Source organism: Haliaeetus albicilla, chromosome 9 (assembly GCF_947461875.1).
Source record: "Haliaeetus albicilla chromosome 9, bHalAlb1.1, whole genome shotgun sequence".
In the NCBI taxonomy this organism is placed as follows: Eukaryota; Metazoa; Chordata; class Aves; order Accipitriformes; family Accipitridae; genus Haliaeetus; species Haliaeetus albicilla.
In genome coordinates, this window is record NC_091491.1 from 14,872,899 (window position 1) to 14,900,875 (window position 27,977).

Sequence of the window (27,977 nt, forward strand, 5' to 3'; positions counted from 1 at the left end):
AGAAGAATGACACAACTCAGCTTGCTGCATGACAGCAGCACTTGGCCCACTAGTTGCAGCCCCATCTCGTTAGGAAAAGGTAAATAAAGTTACACCATGCAGTCCAGGAGCCATCCCAAGGGAGATGGCCACCACAAACACTGGTCAGGCCAGTGCCATGCAGGCACTACAGGGTCCATGAATCCAGCAGCCACTGATGAAACATGATGAAGAGTGGTGGATCTGGGAAGCAAGTGGTCCAGTATAATCGCTTGCTTGCGCTAGAAAGGGTCAGGGATAAAGTCCCAGTAGCGCTGTGGTCAGGAGACCTGGTGTCAGGAGGACCACTGCTGTCACCCATGACAGACGCTGGGCGGGCTGGAGGCCTCGGCTAAGCACTCTGTCTTCACACCAAGACTTTCCAAGGTCTCAGTTTGCAGCCCTTTTCCAAACACAGTTCAGAGTGGAGACGGCTCTGGGCTCTCCCAGAGGCTTCCAGAATCAGGCTGCCCACCCTGGGCATCACTGCTGCCCATCCAGGGCCCATTTCCTGGCTGGGAGTGCATGGGGGTGGGAGGTGGGGAAAAGTCAGGGCAGGTGGGACTTCCCATCCTGACCTCCAAATGCGGTTGGGAGACCTGGCCAGGGTGCTTCAGGTGCCCTTTGCCCTGCCTTGCCTTCCTTTGTCTTCCCATCCCTTGCCTTGCCTTCCCATCCCTTGCATACCTATCCCTTGCCTTGCCTTCCCTTGCCTTGCCTTCCCATCCTCTGCCTTCCCATCCCTTGCCTTGCCTTCCCATCCTCTGCCTTCCCATCCCTTGCCTTGCCCTCCCTTGCCTCGCCTTCCCATCCCTTGCATACCTATCCCTTGCCTTGCCTTCCCTTGCCTTGCCTTCCCATCCTCTGCCTTCCCATCCCTTGCCTTGCCCTCCCTTCCCTTCCCATCCCTTGCCTTGCCCCCCCTTGCCTTCCCTTCCCATCGCTTGCCCTCCCATCCCTTGTCTTCATACCATCCCATCCCATCCCTTCCCTTGCCTTCTGACCCCTTGCCTTGCCCTCCCATCCCTTCCCATCCCTTGCTGTGCCTTCCCCTTCTGCTTCCCTTAGGCAGTGTTAACCACCTGCCCTGAAGGCATGGCAGGATGGAGGTGAGGAGCTCCTATGGCCTCCACACCACCAGCTGTGTTCAGAGTGGGCGCTGGGGATGGCACACCAATCTCCTCTTTCAATACATGGGTCCAGGGGCTGCGGGCAGAGGGCTGCGGGCAGGAGCTTGGGTGGGAGCATGGCATCTCGCAGCGTGAATCCGGCCCTGCTACAAGCAGTGTCACCCCGGGAGAAGGGTGGTGGAGAGCCGAGATCGGATGTGGACCAGACACTGCACTGTTACATGGCTGGGGTTTGGTGAGATGACATGCCACCTCCAGGCAAGCCCCTGCCATGGCAACGGTGACGGGAAGCTGAGGGACCCCTGCCGTGCACTCAGTCCTTCTCTGTCTTCAAAGTGGTGGTGATGGTCGTGTCCCTTCTGAGCTGAGTGCCAAATGACACCACAACAGCCCATGGGGAAGGAGTAACGTCTGGGAGGAGTCAGATCTGCCCTTCTTGGCTCAGGCAGGAGTTAAGTTCACGTTCTGCAATTTTACATCCTGAGTAAGACTGCCTAAACTGATGTTTGGGCACAAGATGGAGCCTGCCCCCTGAAGCTGCCATTTTAGGGTGGGAAGCAGGGACAAGCTGTGAATTCCTCAAAGGAAAGTCACCTCTGTTCCCATGATGTGCTCTTAGGTGCTGTGTTCACATGTGCATGAAGTTAGCCAGCCAGGCACGCTGGAGACGAAGGCAATCAGGTGAAATACGCCCCACTGGCTACGATGCACTATAAACACAGGCTTAAACGGGCTGTTGGACAAAGATGTGCTTAGAGCTATTCCCATCCTGAGCAGGAAACTGAAAGGGATAATACACAGTGAAGCCATGAACTTAACCTTCAGCTATGTAAATTACAGGGAATGAAAAAATGCAACTGATGTGAACCAGTATTATAAATGCACCTTAACTACAGGCACTGCATTGTAATGCGTTACCTTGCTGAACTGGGGCAGTGGAAAAGAGTGAGCAAGTTTCAGCCTCAGAGCTATCCGGGGTGAAATATAAGCTATTTTTTCCAACCGCTCCTGCTGTTGCATGTGATCCCACTTGATGGAGAGTGACTGTACAAAATGGGCTGACCAGCTAAAACACACACAAGTCATAAGGCAGCTATGTTGACAAATTGAATCATATTTAGTGGCATGATACCCAAGGCAAAGGATCGCAAATATTAGCGAGCGAGGGGTGTGAAAGCATCAGCAAAAGCGTACCGCTGAGACTCGCAGTGCTGGTTTGGGAGCGCTGAGCTCCAAACCCACGCACCGAGCCCCTGTTTGGAGGCAATAAGTGAAAGCATGGGGCAGCGGCAGCTTCTGTGGGGCACGGTGCCAGAACTGCGTGACGACGTGGATGGTGGCCACTGAGTTAACCTGGCCCTGCTTGGTGTTAGATCGTGGGTGGGGGGGGCGCAGAATGGGGAAACATCTTTTTGGCAAACAGCTCTTTGGCGTAGCACTGTGCTATCTGGACATCATCCTGAACACATGTAAAATAAAGAGATTTAAATGACAGATTAAGTATATACCTAAAGTGTGGTGTGTACCTAAAATTACCAATAATTACTCTAGCCCCCAAATTAATTATTCAGTGGAATTACTTTGTTATCCCCCTAATCTGAAACACACTGCTTTAGCATCCAGGTACATGAACTACATTGCTTTCACACTGAAGCTGCTCTAAAGGTAGAGACTTTGTGTAACACACAATTAATGACCCCAGATTCTAAAATTATCTGCTTTCACTATTGGATCGGAAATGGGACACAAGTAATCCATGTGTATTTAAGTGGCCAGTAACAGGATTCTGGATTTACATGCACCAAATGTCATAATTTTGAGTCATTACACATTAATGTACTGAGCAAGAAGCTCAGAGGCATAGTAAAGAATTAAGTCAAGTTAACCATCAGCTGCATAAATTACAGGGACTGAGAAATGTAACCGATGTAAAGCTGCACTGTAGAGACACGCCAGGAGTTACAACATACAGCCTCTCACACATCTAGCTATTGTTATATTTGCCTATAGAAAAAACCCAACATTTTTGCCATATACATGAGAGAGAGAGAAAAAAAAAGCTACAAGAAGAAAGATTGCTCAGTCTGGTGGCATTAATTTAATGAAATTCTAACTTCTTTGTGTATTTGGTTATGGATGTTTTAGAGATCGTAACAGTCTTCATACCAAACACCACGCCAAAAAGAATCAGATGATGTAACTCCACATTCGCTGTCCTCCTATGTCTGGGACAAATCCTTCAGGCAGCACAGGACATCAGATGAGCACCACAGTCGCACCAACCCTGCGGTCACAGTCAGGTACTTTTCCAGCAGGCACAAAGGCATTCATACAGACATCTTAAAATCATTTAACAGCATTAAAATCACTGTCCTTGCACCATCCTGGTGAGGATAAGGAAGTGGTGTTATCAGAAGGCACAGAGGAGCTTGTTTAAAAAAAACAAACACAATTCCTGAGATTTCTTCTATTTTATTCTGAACCATAAGACTTCTCCTGCGGTGGGTTACACCACACGGTGGAGGAAACTGCAGCTGGGGGGACATGCCTGTCAGAGGAATCCTGCAGCCCCAGGGCTGGGTCCACACCTGTGCTCAGGATGGGGATCCCAGGGCAGGAGAAAATCCTCAGCACCGTCCCTGCTCCTGGCACAGCGCCTGCTGACAGGGGAGCGAGCGGTGCAGGGCAGCTGTACGAGCCCCATGTGTGCCACATCTGCCTCACGGGCAGGGAAGACCCCTTTCCCGAAAGACCATCCTTCCTCCTTTCCTAGTTTGTAGGATATTGTCAGGCGGAGAGGAAATCAGCGCTCTGATTTCCTCTCCGCAGATTTAGCTGTGGACAGAAACAGCAGGAGTGTTGCAGATGAGTCTTGCCTTCGCAGAGCTAAACCGAGAAAAACCTCACACCTTTCCTTACGCAGGAATTCAAACAAATGCCCCCTTCAGCTCCCGGCTGCAGGATTCAGCTAAAACACGCGGCCTGGGGAGAAGAAACAAGTGGAAAAGCCGACTGAAACAGCACCTCCGAGCCGCAGGCCCAGGGCAGGCCCTGTGCGGGGCTGCCATGCCCTCTACCGGACTGCTTCCACCACCCACCCAGCCCTGCCTGCAGCCTACCCGTGCCCAGCTGCCACATCACACTTCTGTGTCCAAGGCTCAGGCATCTTCCTTGGCCAAAGCCCTGAAGCGTGAGTGGAGCGGTAATTAAGTTCCTAAAGTAACGAGGAAGGTCGTTTTAATTAAACCAGACACCACCATCACGTAGACTCCCTGCAGGTGTGAAAAGCTAGCGGGACCTCCCACGACAAAGGCTGCCCCAAAGTGCCATTCCTGCCCCGAGCGCTTTAATCTGCCTGGTTTGCCCCGCAGCTTTCTCCTTTGCCTCCCTTCGACTTAAAAAAATCGTTTTCACTCATGTGGAAAAGTCCCGCCGGGACGTGGCTGCAGCAACACCTGCAGCTTCCCCTACCGATTTCCACCCCAGAGGTAACAGCTGATTGGGAAGCACCGTATTTAAAAAGCCCTCTTAATAGCCGGCCCGAACAACCAGCCAAACCCACCGGGAAACAGCTCAACAGGAAGGTTTGTTCGCCGGCTCCAGGGCAGACGGTTAAAGCGGAGCCATTGGGTGGGCTTCTTGACGCGGGCGGTTGGGCCCCCCTGCCTCAGGGTTCGAATCATAATGGTAGAACGCTGGGCCCACCCGCTTACCCTTCAGTCGCGCTTCAGCCATGGCCCAGGCGGCCGCTGCGGCGGGAGCTCCCGCGGCCAAGAAAGGCGCAAAGCGTCGGTCGCTTAAGCAGGGCTGGGCTTGGTAAGCCCGCGATTTGCGTTTCCTCCACACCCCTGGGGAGAGCGAAGCAGGACGGGGGCGGGCGGGGGCGCGCGCCTCCGGTCGGTTTCACCTGCCTTTGTCCCTCGGGACGCGGAAAGGCTTCCTCTGGCCTGTGTGGGGCGAGAGAGGGGCTTCTCCCTGAGGAGGGGGGGTGAGGGGAAGAGAGAGACACACACACACACCGGCCGCTCCCGGGGAGGGCCCAGGCAGCTTCCCCGAGTCCAAGCCGGGCCCTCGGCGCCCAGATCCCCGCCCAGGGCTTTCTGGAGGGGGAAGGCCCCTTGCCCAGACGCAGGAGGGCACCGAAAGCTGCGGCAGGCCGGCGGGAAGGAGGCGGGCAGGGCAGACCGTTAACGCTCCCCGCTCGCGCAGCGGAAAGGTGGCACCGCCCGTGCGCGCCCACATCCCCCCGTCCCCCCTCTTTTCGGGGCGGGGCGGTCCCCAGGCCGCCGCCGAAGCCCAATGAGAGGGTGGCCCTGCCTCCGCGCGTCGCTCGGGACGGGCGCACTTCCGCCGCCGGCGACCGGCCGGGGCCTATGTACCAATGGCTGCTGGGGGCCCTCGGCGCCCTCCTCGCCGCCGCCCGCCGCCCCGCGCCGCCCCCGGCCCCGTCGCCGCGCAAGAGGCCGCCCCCCAGGTCAGCGAGCCGCCCCGCCGCCTCACGGCCGCCCGGGGGCCTCGCCCCGTCGCCAGCCCCCGCGGCCTCCCGCGGTGGGGCCTGCGGGACACCCCCCCCCGTCCCGTCCCGGGGCTTGCTTGCCGGGAGCGGGAGCCCGCCGCCTCCGTCGGCCGGCCTCGGCCTGAGGAGTCGGAGGCGAGGGCGGGAGCGGCGTTAGTCGCTCCGTTGCAGCGTGAGCTGGGGCGCAGTGTGGTGTCTTGCCCTGGGGTTCCCCTCGCTCCGGCTGCCCCCCTCTGCCCGCCCAGACCCGCCCCCCCTCCAGGGCGTGATGGGCTTCCGTGAGACCCATGCCGTCCACAGCCCTTCTCCCGCCCTGGCACGGGAGTGGGCGAGCAGAGCAGGCTGTGCCCCTCCTTCTGGCCCGGGTGTTGGCCTCCGTGGCTGGCCGTGGCTCACGCTGCTCTTGGGTCACCCACTGCCCACGGTCACAGTTGTTCCCGTGTGATGCTGAGCCGATTGTGGGTTCCAGATGTTCCCGATAAGTCAGTCCGTTGGCAAACCCGTCCCCTCGTTCACTTTCCATCTGCACAGTGGGGGGGTTGAAAAGAAGAAAAGGGGTGGAGACTTGGAGTACGTGTGTTGACGGAGCAGAGAACAGTATATGTATGCATACAGGGATATGTTGGATGGAGGAAAGTCATGGTGTGGGGATATGGGAGGTATGTGGAGTGGAAGAAAAAGGGATGCCTTCCCAGGCGTTAACCATTGCTGGTGCCCCAGAGCTCCCAGTGACGGATGGCCAAGCCATCTGCGTGCCTGTCGCTTCTGTTCCTCTGAAGAGAGGGAATGTGTAGATTACGTGCCATGTTTTGGGCAGTATGGTTGCTCCCTCTGGGAGAAACTGTTGGTCCAGGAGGCTCTGCTTAGCGTCTCATGTTCCAGAGTGAGTGGGAAAAGTGAGCGTCTTCTGGAAAGAGCCAGTTGTTGCACAAGTAGTTGTTCACTGCTGCTGTGCAGAGCACAATCCCGAACTGAAGAATGTGCCTTTGTAGATGTTGCAGGCTGTCATGTCATGGTCTGACCAGGAGACCGAGTTTTGCTAAGAGATCGCTGGAAATGACAGGCGAAGCAATTAGGATGAAATACAAGTGAAACTGCGTTAGAAGCTGTCCTGCTGAAAATAAGTTTTCAAACAGTGTTCCCTGTAAAATGCTGTAAAATGGCAAAGATGTTCCCAGCTCCCCTGTGTGAGTCTTTTCAAGGAAATCTGAACTACAGGGTAGTTGTTATTTCTGCCACTTGAGGTTTTCCCATGGTAGAAAGATGAAAAATTCTGGGCATGGGGGTTGAAACTGTTGTAGATAAGCATTAGCTGCTCTTGTACAGCACTGCTGAAGTGCAGTGTGTGATTGGGGGGGGGGGGTTTAACCTGTGAAAACTTGAATTTTTTACAAATTTAAATTATAAATCTTAATGAACTGTCCTCAGCACTGGTGGGGGAGGAATTTTTTAAAAGAACAGAGCCTGAGCATATATGGCTGTATGCAGAGTTAGTGAGTTTTCCTAATGCCTTACTTGTTTTCCTGTAGTTGCTAAGGAGGCAAATATAATGCTGGGCATAAATAGGTGCTGTCTCCTCTAGAGCGTGGAGAAGGACATGAACACATCTTTACATGAAGACCAGTCTCAAATTGCTTTTATTTTCTGGCCCATTTTTTCAGCGTGTTTCAAATATCACTCAACACCCTGTTTCTCCCAGGCCCTTGGCAAAACCTCAATTGCATTGACACAGTTTAACCTTCTGCCAGGGTTGTGTATTCCCATCGGAGAGAGAGGTAGCTGAGGATAGATTAATTTTTTCCTTGCCTTTTGCCCATCCATGTTCCCTGGCCATGCCTACTTCAGAACATCAAAGATTTCCCAATTTATTTCTGAATTACCAAGAGAGAATTCATCTTTTCTTGTGATCAAACTAATTCTTAACCTCCAAGTGGTTGGTAAAGTAAAAAAGGACAAAACAACACTCTCACAGGCTCCTAAAGCTGGAGAAAGAGGCAATTCTGTTCCAAAACAGTTATTGTAACCTCAGTCAGGTATGTAAACTTATCTCAGAACGTAGCCTTGAGAAGGTTGAATTGTGCTTTATCCCTGCAGAAGACTGATGCTGGGAAGTTTTCACTGAAGAGCAGCTCAGAATTAGTTCGCTCTTGCTAAAAGTTGAGCAGGAGGATACAAACGTTTTGTCGTCTTCAGTTTTGCCTTCTGAAATACCAAATATGCTGAGTAAGAATGCATTTTATAGAAATAGATTTGCATTTAACAGCTACCCTGCAGTAGTTTCTGCCTGACTTTAATAGCATAGTAATAGGAAATATTCTTTATATTGTGTGAGCGGTGCAGTTAAGGATATCAGCTACTTTTTGTGCACCTGATACAGACAGAAGATAGTCCAGAAGTGATGATACCGACAGGGTTTGGGGGCATAACATTTTAAAACACATTATTTTGTGTAGGAAAGACCAAAGAATTCTTCAAAGAATCCTTGCTGTCTGTCATGGCATTTTGGGGGGCAAATAGGAAAAAACAAACGAACAACAAAACAATGAAGAACACCTTTGCACTCTGCCAAAGTAAAAAAATTTGCTAGACTTTATTATTGTATCAACTGATATAATAGTTACGCTTACTGATGTAATGGACTTGCGCTTTGTAAGAAAGGGCGCAGCTAAGAATTATTTCAAGAACTAGTTCACAAGCACTGATGTAGCAGTAAGTTATTTAAGTGGGTGTATGCATGAGTTGCTTTCCCACCTTTTATTTCCTGTCCTACTTAGACTTCTTTGCAATTCAGTGTAGGACTTACAAACTTAGATGGCTTAGTAATCTCTGGTATGCTTCTTTCCTTGAGGAAAGAGGAAGACTACGTATTAACTTAAGTAATTTTTTGGTGATAGGAACAAACATAAAACATTAGGAAGCATTAACAGAATGAGAAAAAGAGGCCTAACATGCTTTAGTGGGATAATTAGCTTTCTGTGAGTGGTCCGTTGACCAGGCGAGGTGGGGAGTGTCGATGAGAGATGTTCAGCAGTGGCAGTTGGGGGGGGAGGGCGGGGGTGGTGGTGTCTGAGATCATCCCAGGGGTGCCTGGAAGGGGAAGACCCTCAGGATATGAAAACTAACTTTGAAAGTTTGGGCCCTGTGAAGGGAAGTCAGACTGTTAGAAGCTTACCTGTGGTTGCAAAACACTGTTCTGTGTGTTCTTTCCTCAGCATTCGTCCATCTGTGGAAGATCCTGACCAGGCTCAAACAAAAAAGCAAAAAAAAGGTATTGCCTGTTACAGAAGTATTTAATATGCCTGATTTTTGTAGGTTTCATGTACCTTAGGAAACTCTGGCTTTTGTACTTCAGCGTTGTTACTGAAACTGGCTTCTCAAGCCATTCTTTCCTTGTGGCCATCTGTGTAGCCAGTGGCCTGAGGGTGTATCAAAAGGCCTTGCCCTCTATGTGATGTTATCTGTGTTGACTGTGGCAGGGCACAATACTTTTACTGCCAGCGGGAAATATCCCAGGTCTCTCTGGTGCTGAGCCCATGAATGTCAGCAGAAAGAGTACTTTAAATCAAAGCTGTGTGCTCCCTGCTATCTGTATTTGCAAAGTACCTCTGTCAGTTCAAAATACCTGTATGTCTTAGGAGAAATCACTTAGAATCTGAGATGTGAAAGAAGGTAACTTTATGATGGCAGGCAGAGAAAGATGGTATTTCTGTGAGCTAGTGGGTTTCTGGGGAGGGGAAGCTGGATTGAAAACAGAAGAGTTGGTTTAGTCTGAATCTGAAAATTTTGGCATGTGCATTTTGAAAAGATAGAGGAAGGATAGAGATGCAGCAGAGGCTAGGCATAGGAGAGAACAGCAGGGGTAGAGAAGTGCTCTCTTTGGTGAGGCTCTCTCTGCTTACCCCTCCAGAAAGTGTTTAAGGTTAAAATTATGCAGCTGCCTGCAGCCATGTTTGTGCCTCTGGGTGCCAGCTGCACTGGTCATGATTTGAGATGGACATTTCCCCTTTACTGATAAGGAGGGAGAAATGATGCTCTTTAGGCTGTATGACACTTTCTAGCACAAGTTCTGCAGGGAAATGTGGAGCTTCCTAGTTACTGCTTGGCTGTCCCTTAATGGTAGGGGCTGCTGAACTGTTAGTGTGCTTTTCAGGCTTAAGAGCATAAACCAACTGAAAAACACATCAAATTGATATCTTGATCCCCTCCTCCTCTTAGTAACATCACCAACTCTTGGTAGGAACAATTCCCACGTCTTTGTAAGTAGGCCAAATCAGCTTCTAAAAATGTGGTACCATCTATGCCCTTGTCTGCTAAAATGTCATTTTCTTTTCTTCAAACAAATGCTGTTGTCTAATATGATTTAATCTCTAACACAGCCCCTTATCAGACAGCCCTGGCTTGATGTTTGGAAATACTGTCTGAGGGGCTGCATGTCTGCTTCTTTAATACTGAAAAGAGCAGGCTTGGGTAGCTTTGGTTTCTAGACCTCAGCAAACAGCTTCTCTCAACTAGACAAGAGTGACACATAATAAACTGCAAGCGTACATGCACATGCAGAGGGGATGAGGCGGGTAAATTGTACTCTGTCCTGTTTCTCCAGAAACAGAGAATATTCCCAAAAGCAGGGTGTTTTTGCAGATCTGGCTGGCAGACTCATGGGTTAGTCTTTGAGCTCTAGCTCTGAAGGACTGCTCAGTGAGCCAATTAATACAAAAATCACCACCAACTGCTGTTGGCAGAAGGGTGTGTAACTTGAAGTGAGTTACACTGCTTTAGGTGGGATTAAGGAGATGGGCTTTAATGCAAATAGAAATCCTAATCCCCTTTTAAATCATGTTCTTATATGGCCTGTCTTTCTTCTTTAGATTACGCCATCTCTGGGCGTAAGGAGAAAGTTGAAGAAGTTTCTGCTGCGGTGAAGGTGCCAACCAAGGAAAAAAGTAAACACCAGAAGGCTTCAGTCAGCCATGCCGCTCCAATTACAGAGTCTGCAGAAGAGGTTAGCAAGGATTTTGAAAGTAGGTAGAATCTGTGCAAGATGAAAGAGGAAGTGGCTCTCCCTAATGCATCTTGAAGTTGGGCCTGCTCTGAGCCTGTACAGCAGTAGGTGGTTCTTTTCCATTTATATCAGGCAGTTCTTCTGTGCTGGGTTTGCCTTACTTGATTTAGCGTATTCTGCTCTAGCACTTGCAGCTGAAGAAGGGGCTAAATGTTTGTTGTCTTCCAGATACTTCATAATTATTCAAGTTTATAGTTTTAGTGTGTTTGCAAACTGTTACTCTTTCTCAGGCTTGTAGTTAAGGAATCAAAACACATTGCAGTACAAGAACTGCATGGTTTGTCTGAATAAACCTCTTCTGCTAGGTTTGTTATGCACCAGTCCAGGAGAGGATTCCTGGAAGACTTTAGCTCTAAAAATGAGTCACGAACTGCTTGACTCCCTAGTTTGGTTTAAAGGTATAGTGTTATTTTTCTTATTGCCCCATAGGATAAGAGGAATAAGAAACTGTCGTGCTCTATTATTTGTTCCTGATAGAGTCATTAACTCTTATTTGTACAAAATATATTTTTCAAGGGCTAGCCTATTGCACTTTAGGAGCTGACTGAGGAGAACTCAGTGATAAGCTTGTATTGTTTCAATCACTGCACTTATGAGAGCATGTATTAAAAAATTAAAGTGTACTTGTCAGAGATCCTGCAAAGATTTGCATTCTGCTGCAGTCTGAACCAGCAAATCATGGTCCCCAAGTCATAACAGAGCTGACTACATTTCAGGAAGTTTGTTTGCTTGGATTCACATTCAGGTTATACTCAGAGTGCTTTTTTTCTTTTTATTTAAGACTCAGTCAACTTCTTCTGACCCTTCAGCTAAAAGACCAACAGGTTCTGCGCTAGAAGCAGAAATGCTACAAATTGGTAAGGCTGACATCAAGTTAATAACTCATTTCTTTTTCACCCTACCTTGTGTACTGTGCAACTCTACCCCTAGGCTTATGTATGGATTATTGCAGGCACAATATCTAGGTAGCATCTAGGAATACTCGAGTGTGAACTCTGTTTCTTCCCTGCATCCTGGCATTGCTTCTGGATTGGGGCCAGGTGTTCATCTTGTCATCTCAGTACAAGAGCTGCCTTGGATGCAGTCATTCAGTTCTGATATGTCCGTTGTTAGCTTGCCCAAAGTGAATTGTTTTAAATGCTAATTTTAGGTAATAGATGCTGATAACCCTTTTCTATTTCAGGTTTAGGCTGGCAGTACCTTGTGCGCACAACTTTCTATAGTTGCCAACATAAAAATCTGAAAATATCCTAAAGTAACATAACACAAATAATATTATGATGTAAGAGAAAAAATGACAATATTTTGTCTTTGGTGAAGCTCTTTACTGTAAATTCATAAAACTCTTCAGTTTCCTTTTATAGTTACTGATGGCTTGTGCTCTTCTCTCGTAGATCAAATGCCTTGTGGAACCAATACTTGCTTGAATAAGGAAACACTGTCCCTTTCTCATAAGACAGTTCCATGTCTGAGGTAAAAATCCTTCTGTTTTCTTTGACTACTTCTCTGAACCGTTTGCTGTCTTTCACTTTCATGCTTGAACGTCCTCTGTGTTGCCTAACATTTGTATTTGTGTCCACATAGCAATATTTTTGAAGGTGTTCTGGAACTCCTCCAGGCTACTATACTAAGGGAGCTCTCCAGTTGTTTTCTTTTTTTTTTTTTCTTCCAACCAACTTTAAACTTTTTCTTTAAATTCAGATACTTCATAGACACAGGAGATTAGATAAAGATTAAAAGTCTGTGGTAGGAGGCAGTGTTGAACTTGAGAAGAGGCTGAGACCAGGAATGCTTGTGAAAAGGTCCTGTTAATTTGACAGGAAAAAAATAAATGTTATTTTAAAATAACAAAACCAAAAAAACCCAACAACCTTCTCTCAAAAAAACCTCCACAATGTTTGGCATAAAATACTTCCTGATTTGATAAAAGGACTAGCCTTTACATTGCATTTGTTTTGAATTATTGTTTAAGGGATGCTGGGGCACTGTTTGTACACTTACCTCAGAGTCAGAAATAGCTGGAAGGAGGAGTGAATGGGTCATGATGTGATTTGATGCTACTATTTGTCTTCCAGTGTCAAAATTAGATTGGTAGTCTTGTGTCTACCACAGCTTGGAGGTACTGTGGTGACAAAGTTACAAAGTTCAGTTGGAGGCCAGTCACTACTGGTGTACCCCAGGGACCAGTACTGGGGCCAACACTGTTTAACATCTTTATGAATTACCTGGACGATGGGACAGAGTGCACCTTCAGCAAGTTCACAGGTGATACAAAACTGGGAGGAGCAGCTGATGCCCCTGATGGGTGTGCTGCCATCCAGAGGGACCTGGACAGGCTGGAGAGCTGGACAGAGAGCTCATGAAGTTCAACAAGCAGAAATGCAAAGCCCTGCATGTGGGGAGGAACAACTCATGCAGCTGTATGTGCTGGGGGCTGACCAGCTGGAAAGCAGCTCTGCGGAGAATGAGGTCCTGATGGACAACAAGCTGACCATGAACCAGTGATACATCCTTGTGGCAAAGGCCAAGAGCATCCTGGACTGCGTTAGGAATAGTGTTGTCAGCTGGTCGAGGGAGGATGTCATCCTTCCTTTCTACTGAGGTCACCTTTGGAGTGCTGCGTCCAGTGCTGGGCTCCCCATACAGGGAAGATGTGGACTTACTGGAGTGAGTCCAGTGAAGAGCCATTAAGATGATTAAGGGAGTGAAGCATCTTTCATACAAAGAGAGGCTGAGATAGCTGGGACTGTTCAGCCTGGAGAAGAGAAGGCTCAGGGGGATCTCTTCAATGTGTATAAACATCTGAAGGGAGGGAATGAAGAGGAGGGAGCCAGCCTCTTCTCTGTGCTGCCCACTGGCAGGACAAGAGGCAATGGGCACAAATTAAAAACCAGAAAATTCCATCTGAACATCAGCAAACACTGGTTTTGGTTTGTTTTTTTTTTTTTACTCTGAGGGTGGTCAGATACTGGCACAGGTCACCTAGAGAGGTTGTGGAGTCTCTGTCCTTGGAGATGTTTGAAAACCTGACCAGACACGGTCCTGGGCAACCTGCTGTGGGTGACCCTGCTTGAACAGGGGTTTGGACCAGATGATCTCCGGAGGTCTCTGCCAGGATGATACTTTGAGGAAAGCAGAAGCTACACTTTGGTGCCAGTGCACTAGCTTTTAGAAGAGCTGATGGTTGGATGGCATGAATAACACACCTGCATGGTTTTTTAGTCTTCTGTATTGACTCAGGGCTTGGACTGCTGTGGATATAACATGTGCCTCTGAGTGCAGTTGTGATGTGCAGATCAAACAACAGTGTATATTCAAGGCAGTTGTTCTGATCTTCACTTTTATTTCTCTGTACTTTCCCATTACCCAGGTGAAGACAGCAGGTCTTCACCTGGAAGTCATAAACATTTTGTGTCTGTCTCCATCATCATCATCATACATGCTTTACAAAACGGTGGTGGAGCTTGAGTCGGCAGGTGCATATTTGAATGTTCTCTTGATACTATTTCTCTTGCTGTTGATGTTTTTAGCACAAGCAGGAATGGCAAACACCACATCAAAGCTGCTCCAGATGGCATCTTAACACTGAGGCCACCCATTAAGGAGCGCACTGTGCCAGAACCCACGACTTCAGAAGTCAGCAAAATGGGGAGGCTTTTCTGTACTGCTGAAGAGGTATGCTGGGTGAGAAGAGTGTCTTTTGAAATGAAACAACTTAGCAGTTATAACAAAACTGTATGTAAATGCTGAAGTGGCAGTTTGTAACAGCACAGTGGGTGTAGTTAATGAAGTTGAAGGAATGCTTCTAGAAAATCAGTGTATAGCATTTTATTTGCCTTTACATGCATCAGGTCTTGGAACAGAGCAGTGCTTTGCTGCCAAAAGATGGAATTTTAAACCATTTTCATGGAAATGTTGTACTGGGGGAGGACCCTCCAGCCAGTTTCACTTGTAAGTGGAGCTGTATTGCCTTGTCACTAAGTGTATATTTGTTGCAGAGTTGTTTCACTGTTTTGTCCTTCACCTAGCTCAACTGTGATCTTTAGGTAGGAACTTTAAAAGGATAATGTAGGCAAAACCCCCACTCAGTTGCTGATAACCCTTTCTTACAAGACTGTCTGAGAAGTCTTTCCCTGCCCTTTCCTTCCAATATCTGAAGCAACTATTGGAAAATTCCTGGTAAATCTAGCTTACATGGGAGAAGGACCTACACCAAACTACTGGAGAAGCAGGCCATGGCAAGCTGTGGAATATGATTAAGATACCCTGGGGACTGATAGCACCCAATCATTATGTATATTGACAGGAATGTGTATTAGCCTGAATTATTATGCAAGAGGTGCTGACCACAGCTGAAGAGAAGAGGCCCCCATTTCAGGAAATAATTGCAGAAGGAATTTTGAGGTTTATAGTGGGACACAAGTTCCTAGAGCAGGGCTAACACAAAATGAAGGTGTGGGAATTCCTGCTAAAGTAAGCTGGAATAATATGCCAGTATTTTGGGGACAGCCTGCACAGTCTGCACTATATCCAGATTACAAACATTTGCTTCATATGCAGTGCTTCTAATCTGTTTGTTTTTTCCCTCCATTCTGTTAGGATGTTCAGCGAGGAGAAAAGGAGAAATACAAACAGCTCTTGCAACTGGTAAAGGAAAAATATCCTAGAAACTGCCCTAATCCACAGCTAACAAGCTTTGTCAGGTAATTATAGGAAAAATAACCATTAAGTTTTTGGTGGTAACTTTGTAGCTGTTGTACATGGAAGTGGAGGGGAATTAATCTTTCCTACCCTCAGGGTTCTGGACAGTGTCCCAGGGGTTGTGTCAAACAAATTTTTAAAAGGCCAACAGCCCCCTTCAGCTCGCTGCAATGAAGCATGAATATTCTCTGAATGTATATTCTAAAGACGAAGATTCCTTTGTTGATATGGATGTGTTTCTCTTTCTGATACTCCTTTCTTGTCTCTGTGTTAAGAAAGGTAGTGTCTAGTTCTAGTGCTGGCAGTATAACTTCTAGTATAAAAATCCACAGCACTGGTTATTCTGTAGCGCCATTAAAAAGAATTTATCTTCCTCTTGTTTGCAACTGATGAGCTTTTCCTTGGTCAGGAATCCTGTTTTATCTGAGAATGTGAAACTTTAGGTAAACACAGGGAATGCCAGAATTTTCTCTGTTCCTTTCCACCTCCCCCAGTCCTCCTTGCACAAATTGTAGGAAATTCTCTCTTTGTGGTACACTAAGTTGACAAAATCCCAGTCGTGTGTAGAATTCCAGTTCCTAAAGCAACATGCAAAAGGGAACTTGTGTGTAATTCTGATTCATATATTACCAGCGGTGAGTATATTTGATATCTTATAACAGTGTCAAGAGATTGCATGAAGTTAACAACACAAGTAAAAAAAACAGAAAAGTAATAGAAGCTATCATCTTAGTGGAATAATTACACTTCAGAGCTGTGCAGAAGGGGCCAAATTCTGGTGCCAAGGTGGTGCTGAACTTCCAGCATGCCTTTATACACAGTAAGATGGTAGAAAATGCCATGCTTTCTTGCAGTTTCCTTTAAATACTGTGAAACATGGGTTGTTACCAAGGCTTTGCAAGATCCCAAACTCTGCCCGGTGGTTCACAGCTAGAAGACATGTGGACATGACTTCGGAACAGCATTTCATGTTTAAATGTTCTGGTGCATGAAAATTATATGGAAAACAGTGTCTCATGTAATTTTAGGTGCACTGGCAATAGCATTTTAGGGTGGGTCAAGACTCTGCTTTCAGCATCTAATCTCAGTCATTGATTATTGTGGTTTGGCTCGTATCTCAGAGCAGACCTGGAGCATGTGAAACAGATTCCTTTTAGATGAAGTTAAACCAGAGAGTGTTCCTGTAGAATGTGTCTAATGCACTCCAACTGCTTATGAGCTTGTAGTCCCTGACATCAGGGTAGAGCAGGTCTGAAGTAAAACGTCCCAGAAGTATGTATGTTGTGGACATTGTATTCTCAGTGTCAGCATAATCTTTAATAAATAGATTGAAAAGAATTGATCAGGGGTGGTTGTAATGAGTGCTGTCTTGTCCCATAAAACAAAATGGCTTCCTCAGGTTAATCCAGATAGTTGTTGGATGTGCAAAGAATGTTGGGGTTTTTTTTCTTTTTAAACTAAAACCAAAGAAGCCACTGATTTGCTGGTGAAAGGGTAAAGGAATCATATTTCATGGTTGATTAGTCTCTTCTGAAATTATGGAGACAGAAAATTTGACTCCTGTATCTTCAGTATGTCCGAGTTGAAAGCAGCCAAGCTTCTGAATGTAAACTGCCTCCTCATGCAAATGACCTTTGTGTTTTGTCATGAAACCAGTGGAGGAGACAGGATGTTCCTATTAAGGGATTAAATGGCCCAATTTTACCTTACATATTTCTATTGCTTTAACTATGACTTCTAACTCTAATGTAGACAGTTGTGTACGAATAAACTGTATCATTTCTAATAAATTGGTACACACTGTTAACAAATACCATACATATAAAAACTGTGATGCTTCTCTGGTGTTTTTTGCTGCACCAAAGTGTTCAAGCCTACTCCAAGGAACCAGTGATGACTGTGAGTCACCTGGAAGATCAAAACTATGGAGGAGATGTCTATCCATATGTGACACTAAGGACCAGTGAGTATTTCCATGATTCATATCTGTTCTACTTTGTAGGTAGACTTCAAATCAAAATAGGGCATTTGCTTAAGTCTCGAAGGTATAGATTATGCTAAAAAGATTTGTCAGTGCTAGCATATCATTAATCTGTGTCTGTCTATAAGGAAATCCAAATCAGCCAGCATGTTTATGCTAGTATAGCTCATGTCAGCTGTTAGAATGAAGTCGGCTGTTAGAACAAAATGAGCTGTCTCTGGAAAGAAAGGGGAAAAATAAAGAGGGAGGAACACTACCACCCCCCCCAGGCCCCGCAAACCATAATTAGTTATTGGCTAAAATGGCTTTGTTAAGATTTTTGTTGAAGTGAAAAATTGTACTTGAGAGACATTACTGTACCAGTGATGTTTGTAGCCACAGAAGTAACTCCACTGTACAGGAGAATGTCCTAGTATCTGGCTGTTGGTACTGGGGGGGGTGATACATTACTGCACACCCTTAGGTGCTAGTTACTTAACTCAGAGTTGCAGTTATGTGTTACTCTTAAATCCCTTTTTAGTGCTATACATGACTATTTCTATGATAGCAGAGCTTCAAAACCAAGTAAGCTAACTGCACAGTACCACTGTTGATATCAAGTTAGGTTCTTTCGTAGACCATCTTTAGCAAGTTGAAGATACATAACTACTGAAGGTGACCTTACTTGTCTTCTGCAGAGTGGGCTAAACTGGTTTGCTCACAAGCTATTTTCTTTTGTAGCAGCAGTGTGTTATAATACCATGTGTTCATGGGTATACGTTTAATATTGTCCCAGTCCTTTTTTTTTTTCCCAGTTCATTACTTAAATAATTTTTCATCAATACTTCCTTTTACATATTTGATTTTTATTATGGTATCATATGGGTTTTGAAATTATTTCTGCGCAAGTGTTAGAATTTGGGGAAAACTTGTTTTGTTGTGGAAAATGACAAGCTATTCTTCTGAGCCTGGAGAAGCATCTGGTTTGCAAGAATCACACACTGAGTCAAGTGTGCAATCTAGGATTTAAAATCTAATAAATGCCCTGCTTCAGCTCTCATATGCTTGCACGTGATAGTCAAACTGTTTGCCAGAGTTCGAACTGCCTAACCATACAGTCATCATTAAAAGGTTTTTTTAATTTTATCACCCAGAAACCGAGAGCTATATACATCTGATAGTAATCGAAAGTTGACTTATTGTTTTCATATTACTGCTTTTCTGTGCAGATATCAAATGTGCAGACGTTCGCAGCCCACAGTGGCCTCAGAGAAGTGACACGATCAGGTAGAGTCTCTTTTTAATCATTGTTCTTGTTTCTTTTGGCTCTGTGTGCATGTGTCTTCCAGCCTCCAGTAGTGTCCAGAAGACAAATCACATTTATCATCTCAGTGCTGTGGAAGAGGAGTAGCTAGCTTGTGGGTCTGGAATTGCTCTCAAGCCAGTTGCATCTCAAATACAGCTCCCATGCTAAAGCCATGCTGTCTGACAAACAGGGTTGGGCTGGTGTGGTGTTTTCTGGGTCCTTTGTTGTGGGAAGAAAGCCAGTGAGGATGAGAGTGGTGGCCGTACCAAGTTGTCCTTGGATTTGCAGAATCCATTTTTGCTTGTGAGTCTCTTTCTGCCAAAGCATTAATGAGCTGACATTTAATTTCTTTCAATTTGAAACTAGGATCCTAAGCATAAGGTTGAGAGAGCTTGTAAAGCCTGGTGGGACTGAGGCAGTTTTTGTGACTTACAGGATGCCTTGGGTTTGAATATGAGACCAAAAGGGAAGCATGCAGTTGGGTTGTCTGCCTGTTTGAGAGGCCAGTGGACTCATTTGTACTGGCTGTCTGAGTTGGCAGCACCATAAGTTCAAATGGGAAATGGGGTTTTGGTTGCAATAAGTGCAGCTACAGGGAGAGATTTCATATGGCAGTTTCAAGTACGTGTCTTTCTGCAGTGACCTGCCCTTAAATGAGAGAGGAGAAAGTGTAGATAGGAGCAGAGGGAGATTCAGTTGTGGCAGTCCTGTTTTTTAGCTAATTCTGTCCCTATTATTCTCCCTGCTTTAAACACTAGTGCTATATTTAACTGTGCAGCATTGTTCCTGGACTTAAATTGTCACTGGTTCTCCTAATCTGGAGGGGAGAGAAGGAAATAAAATAACTGATGGAGTATGATGGGTTCAAGTAAAAGGAACGAACGTTTTCTTGCCTTTTTTGCAGATTTAGCTACTAACTGAAGTCATTTGACAAGGCCTGTGATACCTACTCTTATCATGCTGGACTGAAAGTCTTTAAAGCACAATGAGTGTAGGATACCATAGGAGTCTGTTGTAGGTCTGCCTCCTGAAAAAGGGATCTTTGGTGACAATGCAAATTCTTGTTTTTGAAGAAGGGACATATATATGGACAACTTTAATGTCTGTGTATTTGTTTGCTCTTCAGAGTCTGCGTGGTTTTAATGATAATCCTCTCCAAATGGGGATAGTCACTCTCTTGACTAGCCTATAAAAGGCAAGTAAACATCCTGTAGCTGTCCCATTTTTAATTCAATGTGCTGGTCTTAGTTTCCGTAAGCTAACTATATTTGGATGCAAGTATAGTTGCAGACGTTCATGTTCTACCTTGCAGTATAACACCTAGCATGCAGTATTTTATCACCAGTAGCTCACAAAGCACTTGATAGAGGAAGTGCTGGTTGCTTCCCTGTTTTCCAAATAATGAGACTGATAAAGAGAAACGAAAGGAGTCTCTCACATGTAGATTGAAGAAAGTTTGCAAAGCTCCCAGCGCTTCATTCTATCCCAGTCTTGCTGCTACAAAAGAATGGTGCTGGAAGCTGAGACAACGTTGTCACATGTTCATGTGTGCAACTGAGGCTCTAGTCAGAATCAGCCTTGAAAAAGCTTTTCTTATCCAGAAGGTGAATTCTTGAGAATTACAGGGGACAGTATGGATATACAGCTCACTTCTCTCTCTCTTTTTCTCCCTTTCTGTGCAGGTACTACACACCAGCGGAAAACTCTCATGAACAGGGAAGACCAGTGAAACAAGCCATTGCAGGGGTAAGCTTCTGTTGTTCATTATTTCATTTTTTAGGAAAATACAGCTGTTTGTGATGAGAAATTTTTGCACTCTTCACTTATGTATATTGTTGAGTAAGTAATGTTTTTGTCCCACTTGTTTTTCCCAGGGAAAGCGGGAGCATTATTTGATGAGTAGTGCTGTCACAAAGGGTTTCCCACTGCCATCAGTTTTGCTTCTGGACTATTACGAGCACACTACACTATACTATTTTTATTCTTCCCCTTTAATGTGTTCGGTATAGCTTCAAAATCTAGCACACAGACTTAGTTGACCTGCAAAGCTGGACTGCAGTGTCTTTAGTCTTGTCTTGTTTTGTGAGATGGGTAGTACATCTCTTTGACTTTCATCTCTGGTCAGGATTGAGATAAAAAAATTTTAATCATGGAAATCAGAAATATTAATCTCAATGTCAGCTTGATGCCTGTGTGTGGAGGCTTTGCTGGGGTTCTTAATGCTGGTCCAAGCCAAACTAACTTTCTGCCTCTCTTGCCTCTGTTTAATTTTGAGTGCAGCACTAGATGAGTGCACAGTCGGAATGCAGTCATCAATAAAAAGTAACAGCAAAATTGGAGTTTGCTGGTTGGATGTGTGTACAAAACCCCTTCCAGTGGTATACATGAGCAAGATTTTCTGCACTATCCCCTAGCAAACAAACCTGCGCTTGCTTGCTAGCTTAATGTCCTTTTGTCCAACAGAGACAGCATGGAGCTGAAACCTCAGAAAATGTGTTATGGCAATTACATCTGGCACCTGTTCTGTCCAGAAAATCATCTGCCCTTGATGTAGAAGAAAAGAAAATCCCAAGCTTGGAAAAAACAGTAGAACACCTTTCTCCGCTCACAGAGGTACCATAGCTGACAGTCTGTTAGACAAAACAGAAGGCTGTGAAACAGCTGCAGGGAACTCTATTTATTATAGGTGGTTCTTAAGGCTGTTTGAAATCTTAAGAACTTGCATTTAACTTGTTACCGAGTGTCTGCAGCTGTGACTTCACAGTGCAAGGGTCAGCAATAAAGCTGATTTTAAGGATTTATTGTGCTGCACACACTCCTTTAGTTGTGCTAACCTAAGGGTTTGTGGGGCTTCTGCGACCAGGACAAAAATTATTCCAGGTTTAACAAACAGTATCCCAGAGCAGTGCTAACCTGATTCATACAGTTGTATTGGCTCTGCCTCTCAACCTGTCCTACCACAGTGATAGAATCTGAAAAATAAGCTTTTGCTGATCCACGATGTTGCATTGCTTGTGGGGAACCTAAGCATCTTGTGTACATCCTCAGGATCTCGCAGAGTCATGTATGCACACTGGGCATGGTTGCACTGCATGTAACAGTGATCACAGGAGTTAACTTAGTTATGCTATTCAACAGGGAGTGGGAGTTCAAGTTCCTCTACTTGTATGAATTTTGGCTGCTTTTATTCTTCAGAGTTGCAGTCGTGCTGATCTAATTGAGCACCTCCTTTTTTGCCCATTGAGGATTGACTTGGAAAGGGCTAGTAAATCCAGAGTTTACAAAGTCTGCAGAGTGACGCTCAGTACAAGGAAAACCAAGTGTTTTTCTTATTTTGCTAGCCCAGATTCAACCAAGAATGAAATGCTATTGCAGCTCAGAGTATTTTATACTAACATGCCTAGTGGCTTATTTGCAATCCTTAAGCAGACTTAGATGGAAGCATCCATATTACCACCAGTTGCATGCACAACCTGGACTCCTGATTGCCTGACTCCAGTGTAGCTGCCTCAGTTTCCCCCTTCGCTGTTACTTCAGTTCCCTTTGAAGTCCCCTGCCTTCAGATTCTTTCAGGCTCCTGAGTTAGTTGCCTTGGTATGGAGAATGCCTACTATGGTTGGCTTAAACCTCGGTATTGCGAGGGCTGCAGCATCATGTGGGAAAGGTGTTTGCTGTACTTCCATTCATTTTTCAGCTGCTTTAGTGTGTTTGCTAGTCCACGTGTTTTATACCGGCTTCCTTTGTGAAAACAAATTGAAGCAAACCTGGGCTCTAAAGTTCAAAGTTAGGATGCTGAAACAAACCAACCAACAAAAAGGTGCTATTGCTAACTTAGCAAAAAAAATGGCAAAGCCAGTTGCTCTGTCACCTGAGCTTAGTTTACAGGCGTTGTTTCAGTTGAAAGCTGCCCACAGCTTAGCATGCTCAATACTCTGTTTCACAAGTCCTTCCCCATTTAATTGTTCATTTCAGGCTATGGAGAGAGAGGTCATTGCCGCATTTGGCAAAGGTGAGCCACATGAGATCATGAGCAGTGCCTTCAAACTAAAGGTCACTCGTGAGGACATCCACACACTAAAGAACCTTCGCTGGCTAAATGATGAGGTAAAACTAGCTGCAGCACAGTGGTATTCTAATCCAGTATTTATTTAAAAATACCCCTTCACTGTGTACAGAAGTCTTTTCAAAGTTATTTGATGACCCCCACTGCAGAGCCTAGAAATATCTGTACAGTTCTTATTTTAGGTACTTAAGGGTCTAGTGTTTCTGGAAGTTCCTTTGCTACTTGTATTATGCAGCTTCCAGGAATTAGTCTAGGTTATTGGAGTGGGTGGCAGGTGTTTTTATCAAACTGCAGAAGAAACCAAGTGCAAAACTCTCAGAACAAAAGCTGACAGCTGAGACTGGAGTTCTCTCAGCTGTGTACTTAAGGGTGGCCAGCAAAGACACATTGCTGTATTTTTCTTTTGGTAAGCTAGTGTCTTATTTTACATCTCAGGTTTACTCTTTATGGGACAGGTCATTAATTTCTACATGAATCTTCTAGTGGAAAGAAATAAGAAGGAAGGATATCCAGCAGTCCATGCTTTTAGTACTTTCTTTTATCCCAAACTAATTTCTGGGGGCTACAAAGCAGTAAGAAGATGGACCAGAGCTGTGGATCTTTTCAAGCTGGACCTCATCTTAGTCCCCATTCACCTGAGAGTGCACTGGGCACTAGTGGTGAGTCAAACTGGCTTTTTATTTACAATTGGATGGGGAGAAAAAAATAGCAAGAAAAGTCATTTAGGTTTTGCTGTATGTACAGCACAAGGTTGTGCTTTGTCTAACAGTCACCTTTTAATAACAGGTCATAGATATCAGAAAGAAGACCATCAAATACTTTGACTCAATGGGACAAAAAGGCAACAAGATTTGTGAAACTTTGTTGTAAGTAACTGCTCAGTCAATGCTTTTATGTTGTGAATTATGAGAAGATTTTTGGATTTTGTCCCTGTAATGTAACTACAAGTTTTCGTGTTTCTGGTAAATACAAAACAGAAATCTTTTTGATTTGCTTGCTGTGAGCTGTGTGACATTGGCTACTTATCTAGTCTCACATTGTCCTCTCCACCCAGGCTCTTGGATGCCTGGATTCTGCGACCTTCCCACTATGCACAGACAAAGCGTCACTGTCAAATACGTGATAGCCTCATGGCATACGTGTGCTGACTTTGTTAGTAATCAGTAAAACTGGGCTACTGATGAGAGGGAAGAATTTCGGGAAGTGTTTCAAAAATACCAACCTGACTGTGAAAGGATTACAGTCTTCCAAGAGCTTTTTAACTTCTTCTTTAAGAACTTCCAGATTGCAACTCAGTAATGTTGGTGTCCTAGGGTATATACACTTCTATTTGTGATCAGCCACACATAGTTTTACTCTTTATTGCTTAGCTCTTTTATCCTTTTCTTGTATTGAGACCTTTTCCCCCCACAACGTGTAACGTTCATCCTTTCTACTGTAGTGAGCTACGTAACATGCTCCTTCTCAGTTTGTATCTCTTCTATTCTGTTCAGTGTTTTAAACAAAGCCACCATATTTCCCTCCAGCTTACTGCAGCAGGCTACCCTCATGTCGTCACTATGTGTTATTTGTATTTCTGACATTCTCATTCGAGACAGATGACTTGTAGCAAGCTTTTCCAGATGTATCAGCTGGCCTGTCGTACATCTCAAATGTAACGGGTACAGTTTTTCATGTTGCACAAGCCAGCATCCTTAGATGTCTTTGCTGCTGATGCAGGAGTAGTAAAACCCCTTAATCCAACAGCTTTGTAGACCAAGAGCAAGAGAGCAGCCCCGCAGAGACAAACCAAGTGTTGTTTTAGTCCAGTGCTCTCCAGTTAACAGCAGATGCCTCTACTAAGCAATGAGCTTGCGCTTCTGTGGAAGTCTCTGTTGGAACTGTTGGTCTCGTTCCTGACCAGCTGGTCTCATTCCTGACCACTAGCTCACTGTGTTTGTAAACTTAAGATTTGGATTTTTCCTCCAAATGCCTTAAAGCAGCTTCTGTGAGGATCCTCTGACGTTTTATTGTCCTGCCATTCTTCTTCATGTAATCCTTCAGCAGCTTTTTTTTGGTTGGCCTAAATTACAGGATGATGAGCGATTTTGTTTTGTTTTAAACAGCCAATACCTGCAAGAAGAAAGCTGTGAAAAAAGAAATCTGGACCTGACTTTTTCGGAGTGGACTCTTCACAGCATGGAGTCACATGTATGTGAGCACTACTTGGATTTGAAATGTGAACTATAACTCCTTGTCGCGAAGGACTTAACACTTTCTATTAAGTCCAAGCCTTTAGGGAACGGCCATAAGCATCTCGTGTTCTTACGGTACCACCTCAGGCTGCAGGTGGACCAGGAAACCATGCTGGGATGAAATCTTTAAGCAGTGCCTCTCCTTGCTGGCTGAATATTTTCTTTTTTTAATTAGTCTGCTACATTAAGGTGAATCTGGCTTTGCCCCCATTTCGCAAGCAAATTTAAGAATCTGTTTAGCTGTTGTCAGAAAATGTAGGCTTCAAAAATCAGGTTTGGATTTGGGATAATTATTCTTGTTTGGAGCACAAATCCTGGCATGTGACAGAGCAAAAGGTTGAGCTGGTATTTCTCAACAAGTTCATAGTAAAAAGCACTATCTAAGGACTCCATTTAAGAAACACGACACTGTGCAAACCTCAAGACACCTTGCAGGGAGGAAGGCTGCTATCCCTTATCAGCCTGCCAAGAATTTGGATTGTAACATCCAAGTAAAGGAAGCAGAGGGGAGGGATGATGTGCAGTTAATTGGATGTATTCCTTGTGTGCAGGAGTGCATGGATTAGGCAAGTAGGCTGATGAGTGTCTGGTTAGTGTATAGTTGGTATGGATAATGTGGGCTACTTCCAAATTGCTTGTAAGATAGAGGAAAATTCTCCATCTTCTTTGTGTTCATTAGGAAATCCCTCAGCAATTGAATGGAAGTGACTGCGGCGTTTTTATGTGCAAATATGCGGATTACATCTCCAGAGACAAGCCGATAACCTTTACACAGGTGAGTGAAGGTTATGAGCAGCTCCAGATTTTTTTGCACAGATACAAGAGCCAGGGAGGTTACGCAGCAGCCTTTACTTGTGTCTGGAACAGGGGCTGATGTTTTGTACCTCTCTCTGTGTTTGGTGCATGGTTGCTGGGGTTGGAACTTCAAAGTGGCCTCAGCAGAGCAGAGCTGTATTCTCCATCCTTACGTCTGGTATCTGCTTCCTAGGTGAATCAGTGAGATTCCTTACTGCAGCCAGTGGGTTTGTGGTATCTGGCCTTTGTATCTTTCGGAGAAACGGGTTTCACCCTTTGACCAGTTAAGACACTGGTTATTTTCCAACGCGGTGGTCTTTTCTTAGAGTGCTTTTAAGCTGTTGTGTAGTCAAGTAAATCTGGTTTTGTTGGGTTGTCATGTCACCCTCTTAGGACCTGTGTGGGTGAAACCTATGTTGTACCCAAATGGCAAGTGTTGATGGTTTTTAAAAGGAACTTCATATTAAAGAATTAACTGGGTGTTTATGCATATTTTCTGCCTCTTTCTGCCATGACTTTGTATTTAATGGATTTTTCTTTTCTTTTCAGAATCACATGCCTTACTTCCGCAAGAAGATGGTGTGGGAAATAATCCATCAGCAGCTGCTTTGAGACATGCACTATTGGAGTAACACTGTGATCACCTTGGTGTGACTTACTTAACTCTTATTTTAGTTACTTTTCTAATATCTTATCTGAAAAGGCAGCAGGCACACAAATTTTCCTCTTTAGGCTCTGAAGTAGCGGTTAAGTTGTTGGTTTTTTTTCTCCCCAATTTTGGAGACAGTAACTCTCTTTGAAATTAGCTAATGCACCTTAAGTGCAAGCCAGAAAGATTGCTGTGACCTATCCAAGGGAATGGTTAAGAACAAATGCTGTGAACCTCTGTCATTGAGATGGATGCTCATACCTCGCAGCACACATGGACACGTTACGGATGAACCTGACTCTCATTTGTGGTGGTGGTAACAGTTGTGTTTGCTGAACTTATCTTCCCAAGGACAAATGTGCTTAGCTACTGTTTCCTCAAGGAGAGTTTTCTTCTGTTTCTGGAACATCTATGATCTACTTGATTCCTAAAACTGGATTTGTGATGACCATACAAAGAAAGCATTTACCATCTTTTGATTTGTAACAAATCCATAGTGAAGCCCCTGTAGTTGGGGTTGGTTTGTTGTTTGTTGTTTGTTTTTGTTATTTTTTCTGTCTCCAGGGAGTTATCTAATGTGAAAAGAGAAGTATTTATTTCTTTTTATTAAAATAAATGTAACTTATATAAAGAGCCTTACTGGAATGAAACTCTACCTGGTAATGAAATAGAATGACTTTTTTTAATTGAAAAAAGTTTGATGTATCAGTGTGGTTTTTAGCACGCTTACAATCTGTGAGATTCTAGCCAGGATGAGTATTAGAGCACAAAACCCTCTAAGCGATTGTCACAAAATCCCGAAGGGGCAATCAGGATGTCATTCAGCAGCCAGATGAGCAAGCACAATCCCAGTAATACCAAAGTAGGGGAGTTCTCTTTGGGGTAAGTCACTAGACTTTGCAGTAGGACAAACAAAACCTGTGTGTGCAGCTTGGTGAACACAGGCTGTCCAGTACTAGAATCTGTTTAAGGCTAATACAGCTGTCTCCACACAGTATTGCAGTGTACTGCTGTGGAAGTGGAAGAAAATATGCTAGCACCGATGTGCTGGGCTACGGACATGTGCCCTGCCAGGTTCAGTAGTGTTGGTGGAACATGTTACTGCCTTATTGCCCCTCTGCTGCAGGTACTGCCTCCACATGTCTGCCTAATGAAGAGCTTGTGTGAATTCTTACTCTGTTGCAGTCAGACCAAGCTAGATTAGTTTTAAACATGGTGTTTTCCCCTTCCTTTTGTTTTTTGTCCTTCAGGTTATACTCCAGAACTGGAGTAGGATTTCAAGTCTTTCATTTACCATTGCAGAGGAAAGATTGCCCATAGCTGGTTTGGAGGCCACATGTTCAAATGCTTGTATAAATAACCATGTTGGATTGTTTCTGTAATGGCAGTTATCATAATGTAAGGTGATTCCTGACTGGCAATGAGGTCTATCTCCTCTCCTCAGCTGTGGGGAAAGATGGTGATTTTGGGGACATCCCCTCTGTCATTGTGGGTATGGTCAGCCTCCTTCACAGTGTTGCTCCTTGCCTGAAGATCTGCTCTCCTG

The 27,977-nt window shown here is 45.0% G+C and overlaps 1 protein-coding gene and 1 long non-coding RNA gene across 3 annotated transcripts; one reads left to right on the plus strand and one right to left on the minus strand.

Annotated features, from left to right (window-relative positions):
- Window positions 1–3,604: 3,604 nt before the first annotated feature.
- LOC138686815 (uncharacterized) lies at window positions 3,605–5,389 on the minus strand. Its single transcript, XR_011326114.1, has 2 exons — window positions 4,862–5,389; window positions 3,605–3,983 (listed from the first exon to the last, which is right to left on the minus strand). It is a non-coding gene; the product is annotated as an uncharacterized lncRNA (long non-coding RNA).
- A 75-nt stretch (window positions 5,390–5,464) lies between these two features.
- Window positions 5,465–27,086, plus strand: SENP2 (SUMO specific peptidase 2). Of its 2 annotated transcripts, XM_069791785.1 has the most exons (17): window positions 5,465–5,622; window positions 8,877–8,932; window positions 10,530–10,663; window positions 11,505–11,580; window positions 12,118–12,196; window positions 14,254–14,398; window positions 15,323–15,426; window positions 17,290–17,387; window positions 18,614–18,671; window positions 20,373–20,436; window positions 21,154–21,303; window positions 22,663–22,794; window positions 23,209–23,412; window positions 23,540–23,619; window positions 24,859–24,943; window positions 25,667–25,762; window positions 26,332–27,086. In XM_069791785.1, the coding sequence occupies exons 1-17, from the start codon at window positions 5,522–5,524 to the stop codon at window positions 26,392–26,394; spliced, it is 1,725 nt and encodes a 574-aa protein (XP_069647886.1). In that variant the 5' UTR covers window positions 5,465–5,521; the 3' UTR covers window positions 26,395–27,086. The 2 variants fall into 2 exon arrangements, with proteins under 2 accessions (XP_069647886.1, XP_069647887.1); XM_069791786.1 differs by lacking the exon at window positions 22,663–22,794.
- Window positions 27,087–27,977: the final 891 nt, after the last annotated feature.

What these genes read in the sequence shown, in the direction of transcription:
- SENP2 (XM_069791785.1), top strand. Translation starts at nt 5,522, where the DNA reads ATGTACCAATGGCTGCTGGGGGCCCTCGGCGCCCTCCTCGCCGCCGCC. An exon ending in TTACAGAGTCTGCAGAAGAG is followed by an intron (nt 10,664 to 11,504) that starts GTTAGCAAGGAT and finishes TTTTTATTTAAG; the next exon opens with ACTCAGTCAACTTCTTCTGA. An exon ending in TGAAACAAGCCATTGCAGGG is followed by an intron (nt 20,437 to 21,153) that starts GTAAGCTTCTGT and finishes TTTGTCCAACAG; the next exon opens with AGACAGCATGGAGCTGAAAC.